At 47.3% G+C, this 12,571-nt stretch overlaps 1 protein-coding gene across 1 annotated transcript; it reads right to left on the reverse strand.

Moving 5' to 3' along the window:
* Positions 1–3,490: 3,490 nt before the first annotated feature.
* LOC103923827 (keratin, type II cytoskeletal 5-like) lies at positions 3,491–8,371 on the reverse strand. The gene is made up of 11 exons (XM_009332254.1): positions 8,113–8,371; positions 7,980–8,049; positions 7,739–7,880; positions 6,694–6,914; positions 6,044–6,104; positions 5,427–5,522; positions 5,139–5,303; positions 4,883–5,008; positions 4,332–4,552; positions 4,181–4,215; positions 3,491–3,939 (listed from the first exon to the last, which is right to left on the reverse strand). Exons 1-11 carry the CDS (start codon positions 8,369–8,371, stop codon positions 3,491–3,493), a joined length of 1,845 nt encoding a protein of 614 aa, XP_009330529.1.
* Between the last annotated feature and the right edge of the window lie 4,200 nt (positions 8,372–12,571).

Raw genomic sequence — 12,571 nt, forward strand, 5'->3', positions numbered from 1 at the left:
GGGAGACGGCTGGGCGGTAGCAAGGGGGTGCTCTCGCCTCGGGAGTGGAGATGTAGGAACCTCCTGGGTGCTGGAAACACAGAGTTTCACAGGGAAAACTGCACCCATGCTCACACATCCAGAAGCAACAAACCCCCATTTCACAGGTGATGCACAGCAGCAGGTAACCTCCATAATAACACCACTGGGGTTATGCTGATATTGAAAATAAATAAATTCTGTTACAGGCATGCCAGATGTATGGAGATTTGCTTTCCTAAGCCTGCAGATGTGAATTGGCACATGTGTGCCGGATCCTGTGGACGGGGGCCAGGCAGGGAGCCTGCCTTTGACTTCCAAAGAGCTATGCAAAGTCACACCTGGGAACCAGCGCACAGGCTGCAAATGTTTTAATTAAAGCAAAGAAAAAGGATTCAAGTTGAAGGCAGTCATTACCTCCCCAGCTCTTCTAGGAAAGCCTGTTGCTGCAGACAATGGTAATTAAGTGGAATATTACAAAGGATTTGGAAGAGTAAATCAAATGATTGTTTAGGCACCAAAACAAGGAAAATTCTTGCAGTATCTCTCAGTCCCACACAGTTTCCTTGCTTGGTTTCTGTCGCTCATGTGCACCGGCCTCCTGAAGCTGCTCTGGGTCGCAGGTGGGCTGTGTTTGCCCCCTCAGATGGGAAGGTTGCTTGCAGGGAGGACGTCAATTTGGGAGGCAGGGTTTGCTGCAGAGGGGTTGCCTGGAGGGTGAGGACACTGCTGGGGGTGGTGGGTGGGCTGGGGATACAGAGCAAAGGGAGGAGGAACGGGGCCAGCTGAGATGTTTGCAGGAGCTCAGCTGCCCGTGAGCACTGCTTTTGGACTCTGTTATTTGCTTTTTTTTCAGCACAGGCTGGAAGAAAGACATTCAAAACTTTTAAGGTTAGTTAAGGTTAGGTTGTCATTAGCTGTATTAATTCCTCACACCCGTGCTGTGTAATTCAGTGTTCGCACAGGCGAGTACAGAAATTGAGGTGACTCAAGAGTTTATTTTTAACCTTCACTAATTTTTGGCCGGCCTCTCTGCAACATCCTCTGCGACAGCAGGGATCGAGGAGTTGGGTTTTGTCCCCGGACTTTGGTCTTTCTTACTGTGGCTCCTTTGATTTTCTGGGTGAAGGGAGATTTGATGCTCCCGTGTTTCGGTGCATCTGGGTTTCAGTGCGGTTTTGCAGAAGCGGTTGTGAGTGTCTGCTGTAAACTTTCCGGGCTGGCGTGTACTTGCTTGCTCTTTCCCATTTGCTGTACTGAGTTATGTAAAGCCGGGATGTTGAGTGGTCAGGGAAGAGCAAAGCGTCTGACTCTTTGAAATGTAACAAGGTGTGAGTGTTTGTCCGAGGTGGGTTTTTTCCCCCTTTTTTCTTTCTTATTCTCCTTTTGCAATGACAGCTGACCAAAATACCTGCATCAGTTGGCGAGTTGCTCTGCTCCAGTTCACTGAAACCCATCCTCAATCTAGATCATCCTGATAAAATCCTCCCCCAGAGCCCTGTATATGCTTGGTTTTGCTATGTCTTTTTAAGAAAGCAAAAATTAAATACTGGTTTGGGTTTTTTTCCCAAGCTAGCAGAGCTGTGTGATACCCTCCTTTCCATGGAAGAAAGGCTTTTGGATTAACCCAAATCGTATGTTAAGAAATGAACGGTGGTTAATTTTTTTGTCACTTAATGGATAAACCACCACCCTCCTCCTCCTCCTCTTTTCTCCAATTCTTCAGTTTGACTTCAAGATTTTCATTGTAATTTTATCAGAATTTTGAAACTTTTCCCCCAAAGCAAAAGCCTCCTCCAGCTCACTCTGCTGAAGGTTGGCAGTATTTCCTGCTACTGAGTCTGCTTTAGAGTGAAAAGATGTAGGAACAAATAAATTACGATCCAGTTTTATTGGACACATTCCAAGAAGAGAGAGGAAGGAAAACACAGCGTCATATCACTATCATCGAAGTGTAAAAAGCTGCAATTTTCTTTTTTAATGGTTCGTTCACAAAGATAAAAAGACATGGTGGAAGGCTAAAGGGGTAAATTCCATCAGAAAGGGGAAAGTAGATTTTGGGCACTGGAGCGCCCTTGGGCTCTTGCTCCCGATTGCCTCATTTCCCATGTGCTGGGCTGAAACCTGACTGCACTTTTCAGTTTACCAAATGTCTTTCTTTTGGCAGAGAAACCCACACATAGTGGAGATGCTGAAATACCCCCAGGAGCAGTGTGGACATGGCCCTTCAGGCAGTTTTTTTCAGTGTAATTTTCACTGTCTCGGACTTTCACCTCGACTGCTGCTACCAAGACAGTGGGGAAAGTCAGTGAGACTTGGACTGTTGGATGTTTTTGGCATTTTTAAGCCATTCCCACAAAACCCAGCATGAGACAGGACAGCAACCCAATTTAACTGCAAACACTGATCTTGCTTTCGAAGAACTCTCTGCCTCAGTTATTATTTAGAACTAAAAAATGCTGTAATTTAGAGAACAAGCCCTTTTCCACATGCTTTGGATCAGTCACTGGTGCCTCCTCTGACAAAATACACCCACGAGATTACATGTAAGGTGCCACTATGGGCGAATTTTCATTTAGGAAGACAAAGGACAGGAATGTGAGAGCAGTTGGGCTTCCTTTTAGATAAGCTTGTTGCAAGTTGAATCCGCATCCCTGTGGGTGATACTTTCCAGATGGAGGTATCTCAGATTGCTTTCCTAATATTACGCTCTGAACCACTGGCCAGGCTCATGTGCCTGACTTCACACAGCTGCAATGCTCAGCACATCTGGAAGAAACATGTTTTTGGAAGCTCGGCTGTGAATGGGGAAAAAGGGATTTTCCATCACACTCGGGTGACTCAGAAGTGACTCCTAATGGGCTCTGTGCTCCCATAATAAGGGATATTTTAGGAGGGGCCCCGCACTTGCAAACCACTGCCTGGGATCTTTCAGCAACCTCCTGGGGTAATTCTACATAACAGAAAAATAACCCACATCTCTGATAAAGATGAGTTGCTTAACTTGAAGGAGCAAGTTTGGTTCATCCCAGCAGTGAAGACAAAGCAGGCTGAACTGAAGCCAGGTTCCCAGCCCATCCCTGGGCTTCTGTGGGCCAGAACTGAGCTAAAACCCCAAGTTATTGCATCTTCACTGCTATTTGATCTGTCTTAGCTGATAGCTGTCAGCTAGCCACGATTACAAACAAGCTGCTCAGCCTCATTAAAAGCAACAAACAAAAAACCCCAATTCCCCATTCAGAAAATCACTTAGGCCTGTGTTTTCCTTTTAATCCCATTTCAGGTACTTTGAGAGATCTGGTCAACACATGCTCCGTTGCTTTTCTTGAACTGTGATCCAAATGCTTAAGAACTACAGTGCAAGGAGCCGGGACAGAGGTAGGTGGAGGGGATGGTGGTGTGCAGGAGCGATACAGGAGTAATGCAGGAGCAACGTGGGAGCAATGGTTTTGGGGAGGATCTGGTGTTGGTTTTACTCGGGCTGTGTAGCATTCTTCAGGCTTTGGCTTTTTATGCTCTTTTTGCTGGAGGAGGTTTTGGAGAAGATTTTGACACCTGGGTTCGTGCCTTTTGCAATTCCAGAGCTGAAATTCCCTCCGCTGGTACTCAGACCACTGCCACCACCTCCTCCATAGCCAAGACTGCTTGCAATGCTGAGACCACTGCCTCCTCCAAATCCACCTCCGAGACCACCACCACCCCCGAGTCCAAGTCCTCCTCCACTTCCAAAGCTGTAGCCTCCACCGCCACCGCCTCCAAGACCAAAACCACTTCCACTGCCTCCTCCGAGACTGAAACTGCTTCCGCTGCCTCCTCCAAGACTGAAACTGCTTCCACCGCCTCCTCCGCTTAGGCTCAGTCCACCAAATCCTTCTCCTAACCCAGCTCCACCAGCCGTGCCAGAGCTGGTGTGCATGACAGCTGCAAGAAAAAGCAACCAGAGGGTTGGACATCTGCTTGGCAGTCACCCAGTTCCAGAAAGCACCATCATCAGGACCTGGACCCACAGGACTTGAACCCAACTTCTGGCCCCTGTGCAACCCGCTAATGCTGGTGGAGGGCTCAGAACGTCTTATATTGAGCAAAACCTCCCTTTTCCCAAGGTTGCTCACAGCCTCTGCTCCCAATGGGCCCAAAGCAAGACAAGCACTGCAATACTTACAGTAGCTGATGGGGTTGAGTCCCTCTCCGCTCAGCCTGTTGGAGGGCAGATGAAGGGGAGGTTAGAGCAAAATGGAGACAGGCAGGGGGAGAAACTGCTGGCAGGGGCAAAGTGATAGTTGCTATTATTCCTGCAGGGATTTTGCTCCTACCTGCTCTCCTCTCCCTCCAGCAGCTTCCTGTAGGTTGCGATCTCAATGTCCAGGGCCAGCTTGACGTTCATGAGCTCCTGGTACTCACGGAGCTGCCGGGCCATGTCAGCTTTGGCTTTCTGCAGGGCATCTTCCAGGTCAATCATCTTTGCCTTGGCATCTTTGAGGGCCAGCTCCCCACGCTCCTCGGAGTCTCCGATGGCCGTCTGCAGGGTGGCACACTGCAAGAGGAAGGATTGGGACTCCTAAATGCTGCTTTTCTTTTTGGGTAAGAGTCACACAAGGAAGAAAACCATTCTGCTTGGGGTGTTAATGAAAAAAGTTATGACTGAGGTCATTCACCCATAGCTAACATTGCTGGAGTTGAAATGCCAGCCTGGCAAGAATGATTTGATACATGCTATAGCGTGGTAGCCTTTTCAGGAGGAAATTCAACACGTTTAGTGAGGTACATCATACTCTGTGGCTGCTAGTCCCTGATCAGGAAAGCAGAGCTGCAGTGCTAAGGGACCACAGAACAGGGCTCCGCGGGTTCCTTTTGCCATTCCTACCTGGTTCCTCGTGTTCTCTATCTCTGACCGGATCCTCTGGATCAGCCGGTTGAGCTCAGCGATTTCCCCCTTTGTGTTGCGCAGGTCGTCCCCATGCTTCCCAGCTGTGGCCTGCAGCTCCTCGAACTGAGGTTCGGAAGGAAGAGTAAACCATCTGAGATGTCCAGGTGGACAAAATGTGGCTCAAACAGCCTCATATGGGGACAGCAGTAATTTTCCCCAGAAATGCATCCATGGCTTCTATAGGTCTGTTCACCTTGGTTTGGTACCAAGCCTCCGCCTCAGCCCGGCTCCTGTTAGCAATGTCTTCGTACTGAGCTTTGACTTCAGCTATGATGCTGCTGAGGTCCAGGTCCCGGTTGTTGTCCATTGTCAGAATGACGGCGGTGTCGGATGCTTGTGCACTGAGCTGAGCCAGCTCCTGCAAGGAAGCACGCAGGGTCCAGGGCCAGCTGCACTTACCTTTTCAAATGCCATGAATGGTGGCAGTCACTGTCCAGGGGGTGACAACAGGATAGAAATCAGGGGAGGAGGGTGTCTGTACCGCATCATAGAGGGCTCGGAGAAAACTGAGTTCATCAGTCAGGGCATCCACCTTGGCCTCCAGCTCCACCTTGTTCATGTAAGCAGCATCCACATCCTGGAAAAGAGCAACCATGGGGACATCTACAGCACCTGGTACCTCTTCTTTAGCTCAGTCAGTAACTGGCCAAGCCTGGAGATGAGGCTGCCCCTTCCACTGCTGCAGCAGTGCTGCCTGACTGGAGAAGCGGTGCTTGGCACATCCACCTGGAAGAGCACCAAGAGGATATCTCTTGGCCAAAAGAAGTGCTGCGTGTAATTTTGTTAGTGGATAAGGAGGGGGGCGCAGGCCATTTGGCCTTGGTACCTGGGGTTCCCAGCACTGCTGACCATCTTTGATTCTACATGGTCTCTTTTGCCCAGGCAACCATGTGTGTATGTTGTGGGACAGGAGTGGGACAAGAATGCACTTCCATCCTCCAACCCCCTCCATTCCTTTCCCCCAAAACCGCAATCCAAATGACAGCTTTTAAAGGATGAGGATGCAGCTCCATGAGATCACCCATCCTTTAGGACTCTCACAGCCTGTGCAATGGTTAGGGTTAGCTCAGCATCTGTAACATCTCCTGTCTCACCCACCTTCTTCAGGACCACAAATTCGTTCTCTGCTGCTGTGCGTCGGTTGATTTCCTCTTCATATCTGCAGGGATAAAGGGAAAGACGTGCTGGATCATACCTTGGTAAGCAGAACAGTTGTACGGGTAGGACTGCAAGGTTATCTGGGCTGGGTATGGCATTTCCAAATCAACCGCCTGGAAACTGCCCAGCTCTGATTTGTGACACACCCATTTCTCAAAAGGTTGAAATGACATTTTGACATAATGCAGATGAAACAAGGAGGGTAAAGCTTTTTTAGATTATTTTCCTTTGCAAGTGTCATCACAAGTTGTTGTGTTCTGGCTGAACTTGTGTTTTCTGGTTGGAAAAATGTCGATGGACCACCTTTCTGCCGCTGTCGAGGAAGGCAGGGGTTCTGCAGGGAGAGATACCTCACAGAAGTAGTACATTAGAGGGAGATTAGTTAGGTACCATGTTACGGGCTAGAGCACAGACTGGAGATATGTTTTTTCCCTTTCCTGTAGAAAGTTTGATGAATATCTCAGGCTAGATGTCTAACTTTCAGACAGCTAAATTTAAGTGAGATTAATCCTACTGTCTAATGCTAAGCTGAACCATTTGCATCCCGTTTCACCCCAGGGTGCCTGGATGTGCCGGTAACAGGCACTCACTTGTTCTTGAAATCCTCAACGAGGTCTTGCATGTTCTTCAGCTCCCCGTCCATGCGTCCTCTCTCGTTGAGCAGGTTGGCCAGCTGCCGTTTCAAGTTGTTGATGTAAGCCTCAAAGAGTGGGTCCAGGTTGTTTTTGCCTGAGTTGTTTTTTTGACCCTGGTCCTGCAGGAGGGTCCATTTGGTCTCAAGCACCTTGTTCTGCTGCTCCAGGAAGCGAACCTGAGCATTGGGAAGCAGAAGAGGCTTAGCAGAAGATACCTGTGAGCACGCTGATGGCCAAGAATCAGTAACTGGGACTGATGCATAGCACAAACCAAGGAAATCCCAAACCAAGAGCATGAAGTCCAGCTGTGAATATCCTCCAGATTATCTAGGGTTATGTTAGCCATCCAGTAGCTAAGCAAATCTGCCCTCAGTGGACAGTTCTCTTTAGAGACAATTCAATTTAGCAAGTCAATGAGCAATCATTACAAAATGTGGGTTCAGCTCTTTCATCATTTGCTTTCTTTAACATCCTTTGGTTTTTCCTTCTTTGTAGGAGATATTTATCTTCCTTCATTAAAGCTAAGATCTGAGTACTACGGGTTAAAAGACAAGTACTTAATTACCTTTCCTTTTGCTCATATATACTACATATTTACCCAAGTAAAAGCTAAGGAAGGACTTAAGTTGAGTCAATATAAAAAGGACTTTAGCTCGCAGGCAATAAAACAATAAGGAATAACACGTCTGCTGTGATTCCCCACAGAGAGAGCTGTGTTAAGCAGCTAGGTCTGGACCTGAAACTGGCTTACTCCACTTGAGCTAATGTATCTTCTTGTTCAGGCACAAAACCTGGATCTAATCCTCTTATTACTAGTTACTTATATCTAGTTTTCTGCCTTGTAACTGTTTAGAAGAATGTTCTTTTTTGATTATTTTAATGAAGACATGCAGATAGGAAATTAAAATAGACTGTAGATCTATGAAGTCATATTTTTGTAGCTACAGGACTGTCTCGCTCCCTCTCTGTCATGATTCCACAGCACTTGATGAAGTCTCACCTTGTCAATGAAAGAAGCGAACTTGTTGTTGAGGGTCTTGATTTGCTCCTTCTCATCTTTTCGCACCTGATGGATGTTTGGATCTATCTCCAGGTTCAGCGGTGCCAGGAGACTCTGGTTGACAGTCACTTCTTGGATTGTACTGCCTCCAGGTGGACCACCACCAAATCCCAATGGGTTCCTGCCACCACCCAGCCCTCCACTGAATCCTCCCAGTCCCCCTACTCCACCAAAGCCAAACCCTCCACCACCTCCCTGTCCACCACCAAAGCCAAGCCCACCAGCACCTCCACCAAAGCCATATCCACCACCTCCACCACCGAGACCAAGTCCAAGACTGCCACCAGCTCTGCCACCACCACCACTACCGCCACCTCCCAGGCCAGAGCCACCACCAGCTCCGCTCCCAAAAGCAGCTCGGAAGCTGCTTCCAACACCAATGGATATCCTCTTGCTACCACCAAGGTTGTAGAGGCTTCTGCTGCCAAAACCGCTGCCACCTCCTCCGATGGGCCTTCCAAAACCACCTCCACCTCCTCCAGATCGTGCCACAGACATCGAACTAAAGCCAGCCCTGTTGCCACTTGGAATAATAGCTGAGGCAGCGCTGTAAGATCTGCCTCCAGCTCTCATGCTGCAAGTTTGCCGGTTCATTGCAGCAGGAGATAACAGCCCGGCACTGGCAAGAAGCAGCAAACTGAGGGAGTGCAGCTCTCTGATGGAAGGGAGTGCAGGATGCCCTTTTTATCCCTCTGGGGATCTGGGCTTGGTTGCATGGAAGTCCAGTGATCAATTTAGTGCCTTCATGGTTTTGACGTGCCAGGCAGCCAGCTGTCTTATTGAAACTTGTTAAAGACTGATTGCACTCAAACACACCTATTGGAGTGAATCTGCTCAGCTAAAAGAGTTACCTAACGCCCTGATTTTTGGCAGGGAGAGCTCTTAGTGCAAAGCCTCTGTATTCTTGCAAAGATGTATTATTTTATTTCTTTGCTGCGAAGCAAAAGAAAAGAAACAAAAAGGAGTGAAAAAGAGAAATAGCTACCCGGGTACGCCTATGCTACTTATAAGATGCAGTAGATCAGTACAGAGCTTAGTGGACAGTTCTCTGAATTAAGTTGAGTGAAAGGCAGTGAGACTAAAATGGCTAAATCTGAACATAAAATTTTCACGAGGCTTCTTTGCCTGAAGGCAAAGTGCAAGTGTGATGTTCATGAAGCCTGACGTCTCTTTCAGGACTCTTAATTTATCCAGTCTGCCTGTTCACACTAGTTAGGCAGAGACTGTCTTTTTGAGCTGACTGGCGCAAAGAGGTCCTGATCCATGATTTTCCTCTGAGACACTGTATTTAAATGTCACCTCAAATTTTGGCCATTTAGTATTAGGTATTTAGTCTATAGCAGGTTTCCTAGGCTTCCTTTCTAGAGATATGGGCACCTCCAGAGGACAACTCCATCCCACCCAAAGGATGCCGTTGCAACGTCTCCAGCCAACTGATGATGTGATCAATGCATTTTCACCTTGATCTAAAAAGCATTTCAATGAAAGAGGCAGATTTTCTGAAAAACACTTTGCCCGGCGTTGTGGAACTGTATTATTTGCATGCTAACATTAAAATGTAATCAGTCTTGAGTTTCTAGCTCTTTACAGCTGTGATTTCTTTTGCAGACCTTTGAACCTTTCTGTTCAAAATGTTGCCAAAAGCAAAGATTTAACCAGCATGAAAAATACTCCCACAAATTCTCATTATTTTACTTCCTGGAGTCCTTGGGAAAAAGAGCAAATTCAATAGGGTGTGGTGACATTTTCTGGCATCTCAGACTTTGTGGAATTGCAGTGTTTAGAGTATTTTATTTTTCGTACTTAAGAACTCAGTTTTCAGCATGTTGCTGTCCTGGTGGCATTGCCCGTGCTGTGCACATGACTGGAGCTTAAACATATTTGCAGGACAGGACTCTACATGCCCTTCAAAATATATTAATGTGCCCCAGTGCTACAAAACCATTAAGTACGAGCTAAAAATCCCACTGGCATCTCTGGAAGAACAATTAAGCAGGTGCTTCGTGTTCTACCAAATACAGAAGACCAAATACCTGATTATGCTTGGAGAGATGCTGCCAGGCTGGCTCAAACCAGGAGAGCTGGGTCACTCAGAATTTCCTATTGCAGGGTGAAATTCCTGGTTGGTACAGGTTGGCTTGCTTCTCTTTGGAAAATCTTGGGCTGAATCTGCCTGGGATGTCACTTGAAATTCATGAACATCTATTGCCTTGATTATTTGCATAAAATTCAAAGCCCGGGTGTGATGGTAAAATGAGGTTGTCTTCATGCTTTCTTGACCCCAGTAAAGGCAGATTGTCCTGAAGCTGACAAACGGGTTCAGATGAGATATTAGAGCTGAATGAATATAATGGGATTAAAGGTGGGGCTGCCAACAAGAAAGAGAGAATTGTCATTTTAGGCTACCACACTCTTCTTCCTTCAGCCCACTGTCCACAAGGTATGCGAGTGATGCAAAGGCTGGGTGAAAAATGCACCACTCTTTACCAGGCTGGTTTATTGTGTGGAGGAGCTGAGGTTTGTGGGCTCCATTCCCAGAGGCAGATGTGGCTTTTTGCATCTGTCAATTTGGATCAACTCTACTAGACTCTGTCAATCTACAAAGGGGCATGTCTGGAGTGACACTGAGCAGGATTTGGCCCCCAACTGCCCCAAGAAATTTGCTCCTGGCCTTTTTTCTCCAAAATAGCCTGATCTACATGAACATTTTCAAGTAGGCAGCAGAAAACATGGGTTTTGCAATACTCAGGGGTTGAGAAGGGCAGGGATGATTAAAGGTATTCTCCCAGAAATGCAAGAGCTGCTGGGCTGCTTTGGTACCCTGGGGAGCCGACTGGTTATTGGTGTGCAGGTATTGTTTTGCAGGGAGGAGATCAACATAAATTATGAGCTGTTGGGGCAATGAGAGCTTCTTGTCTGGGTATTTCTGCTTGTTATTTGCATACAAATGGGACGAAGTTCGAGTTGTATGCATTGAGACAGAAAACATGAAGATAACCTTTTGAAAAACATCCTCTTTTAGGTGGGTGGGTTTTGCCTTCTCAGCAAGGGCTGGTCCATTTGGATTTCACCACCCCCCAGCCCAGACAGTGTTGCTAAGGCATGTCATTTATTAAAAAACGATTAGTGATCTGCTACCTGCTGATGGCATCCAATAAACCATCTTGCTTTCCATCAGCAAAGCACTGCAGACATGGGGAGCCTGAATCCACCACACTCGGCACAGCCTCTGTGCTGGGAGAGAAGCACGGGCAGATGCTCAACTAGTGGGAACGAGTGGTGGGTTCATCACCATCACGCCGGCGTGGACAGACCGAGCCTGGCAGGATGGTTGAACTCACCCTTCAGCCATGGAGAGGTTGGGGCAGACAAGCCGTGAGTCAGCAGTGAAGTCTAGGAAGCGGAGTAGGACGTCGGGGAATAAATTACAACACCCGGTCCTCGGTGTACCTTTCATGGGGTAAATTAACCTGCCCGCACCCTGTGCTGCTTCCAGACTGGGTGAGGAGAGACAGATTTCTCCAAAGGGCAATTCAGAGCAAAGTTGTTTCAGGGGCTTTCGGCTGTGCCCAGGCGAGCCGTGGGAGGGAAGAAGACGGCAGGGCCGGCTGGTTTTCCCGGCATCCAACTGTGCATCCAGCTGTGATGAGTGCCGCCTTGGCAAGCCCTTCCCAGCCACGTTATAGAGACCTTTCAGCGGGTCACCATCCCTCGGAAACTGGGGACCCTCGCAGAGAAAAGGGAGGGGGCAACCTGATCTCACCTAAATCCCAGTCTCCTAAAATGATGGGAGAGGGTTTTCCCCTCCCTGCAAGGGATGTTGAAGGGGGACATCCAGGCATATCCTACAGACTCTGCTCTTCGTGGAAGTTGATGTGTTTTAAGGAAGGTGAGGCATTTGAGGAAGAAAGGCCCTGATGCTGCAGTTTGGGAAGGTACACTTTTCTCTTGCTTTCTTTTAAAATTAGCCTGCTTTTGTGAGAGGGTTTCAGGGGTGGGGTGTGGGATTATTTTCTTTCTGTTACTACCTGAGCTGGTTCTCACTGATTTCTTTAAACAAGGGCCTGGCTGCTTTTTTTGTTCTGCCTCCAGAGATCCCAGACAGTGTGAGAGATCCCAAGTGAGCTGCACATCCCACGAGCGGTTAAATATCCTGGTTTACACTGCGTTTCCAGACTTCCTTGTGGCCACATTAATCTCTGGATGGAATAAAGGTATGCAAAAGTGCATCAGGAAGGAGAGCAGACAAAGTCTCAAACAAAAACTTTGTTAAAACTCTACTTCTTGCGAGCGACCAACTCCGCCCATTTGGAGATTCATGTTTGAGAAAATATCTATGCTTTTGTAATATCAGGGAGGGAAATAAAACCCGTGAAGCAAAGCAAAGCATGAATTATGCATGTAGTTTATTGAAGGTACAGCTGCAAGTTTGGAGTAAGCGAAGGATAATCAACTCTGTTCACTTACACATTAAAAGCATTAAATCCGTCTGTCTAGTACACACACAGGAAAAACAACGCATGCATTTAACTACAGAAATATAAGGTGCTCATCTGTATGTCATTAAAATCTGCTCTACCAAACCTGGTGTAGCAACTTGGACCAATTTGCATAAGCATTACCAACCCTCTCATAAACAGGAAAAATTGGATTTTCTGGTGTCATTAAAGAAGTTAAATAATAGCTGCAGCTCCATCTCGGACAATTAAAATGTGGCTTCTCTTTCTGAAGTTGGGATGACCAAATTTTTCATCCTTTTGCAATAGCTGCATT

Source organism: Pygoscelis adeliae, unplaced genomic scaffold, assembly GCF_000699105.1.
Source record: "Pygoscelis adeliae isolate BGI_AS28 unplaced genomic scaffold, ASM69910v1 Scaffold109, whole genome shotgun sequence".
NCBI lineage: Eukaryota > Metazoa > Chordata > Aves > Sphenisciformes > Spheniscidae > Pygoscelis > Pygoscelis adeliae.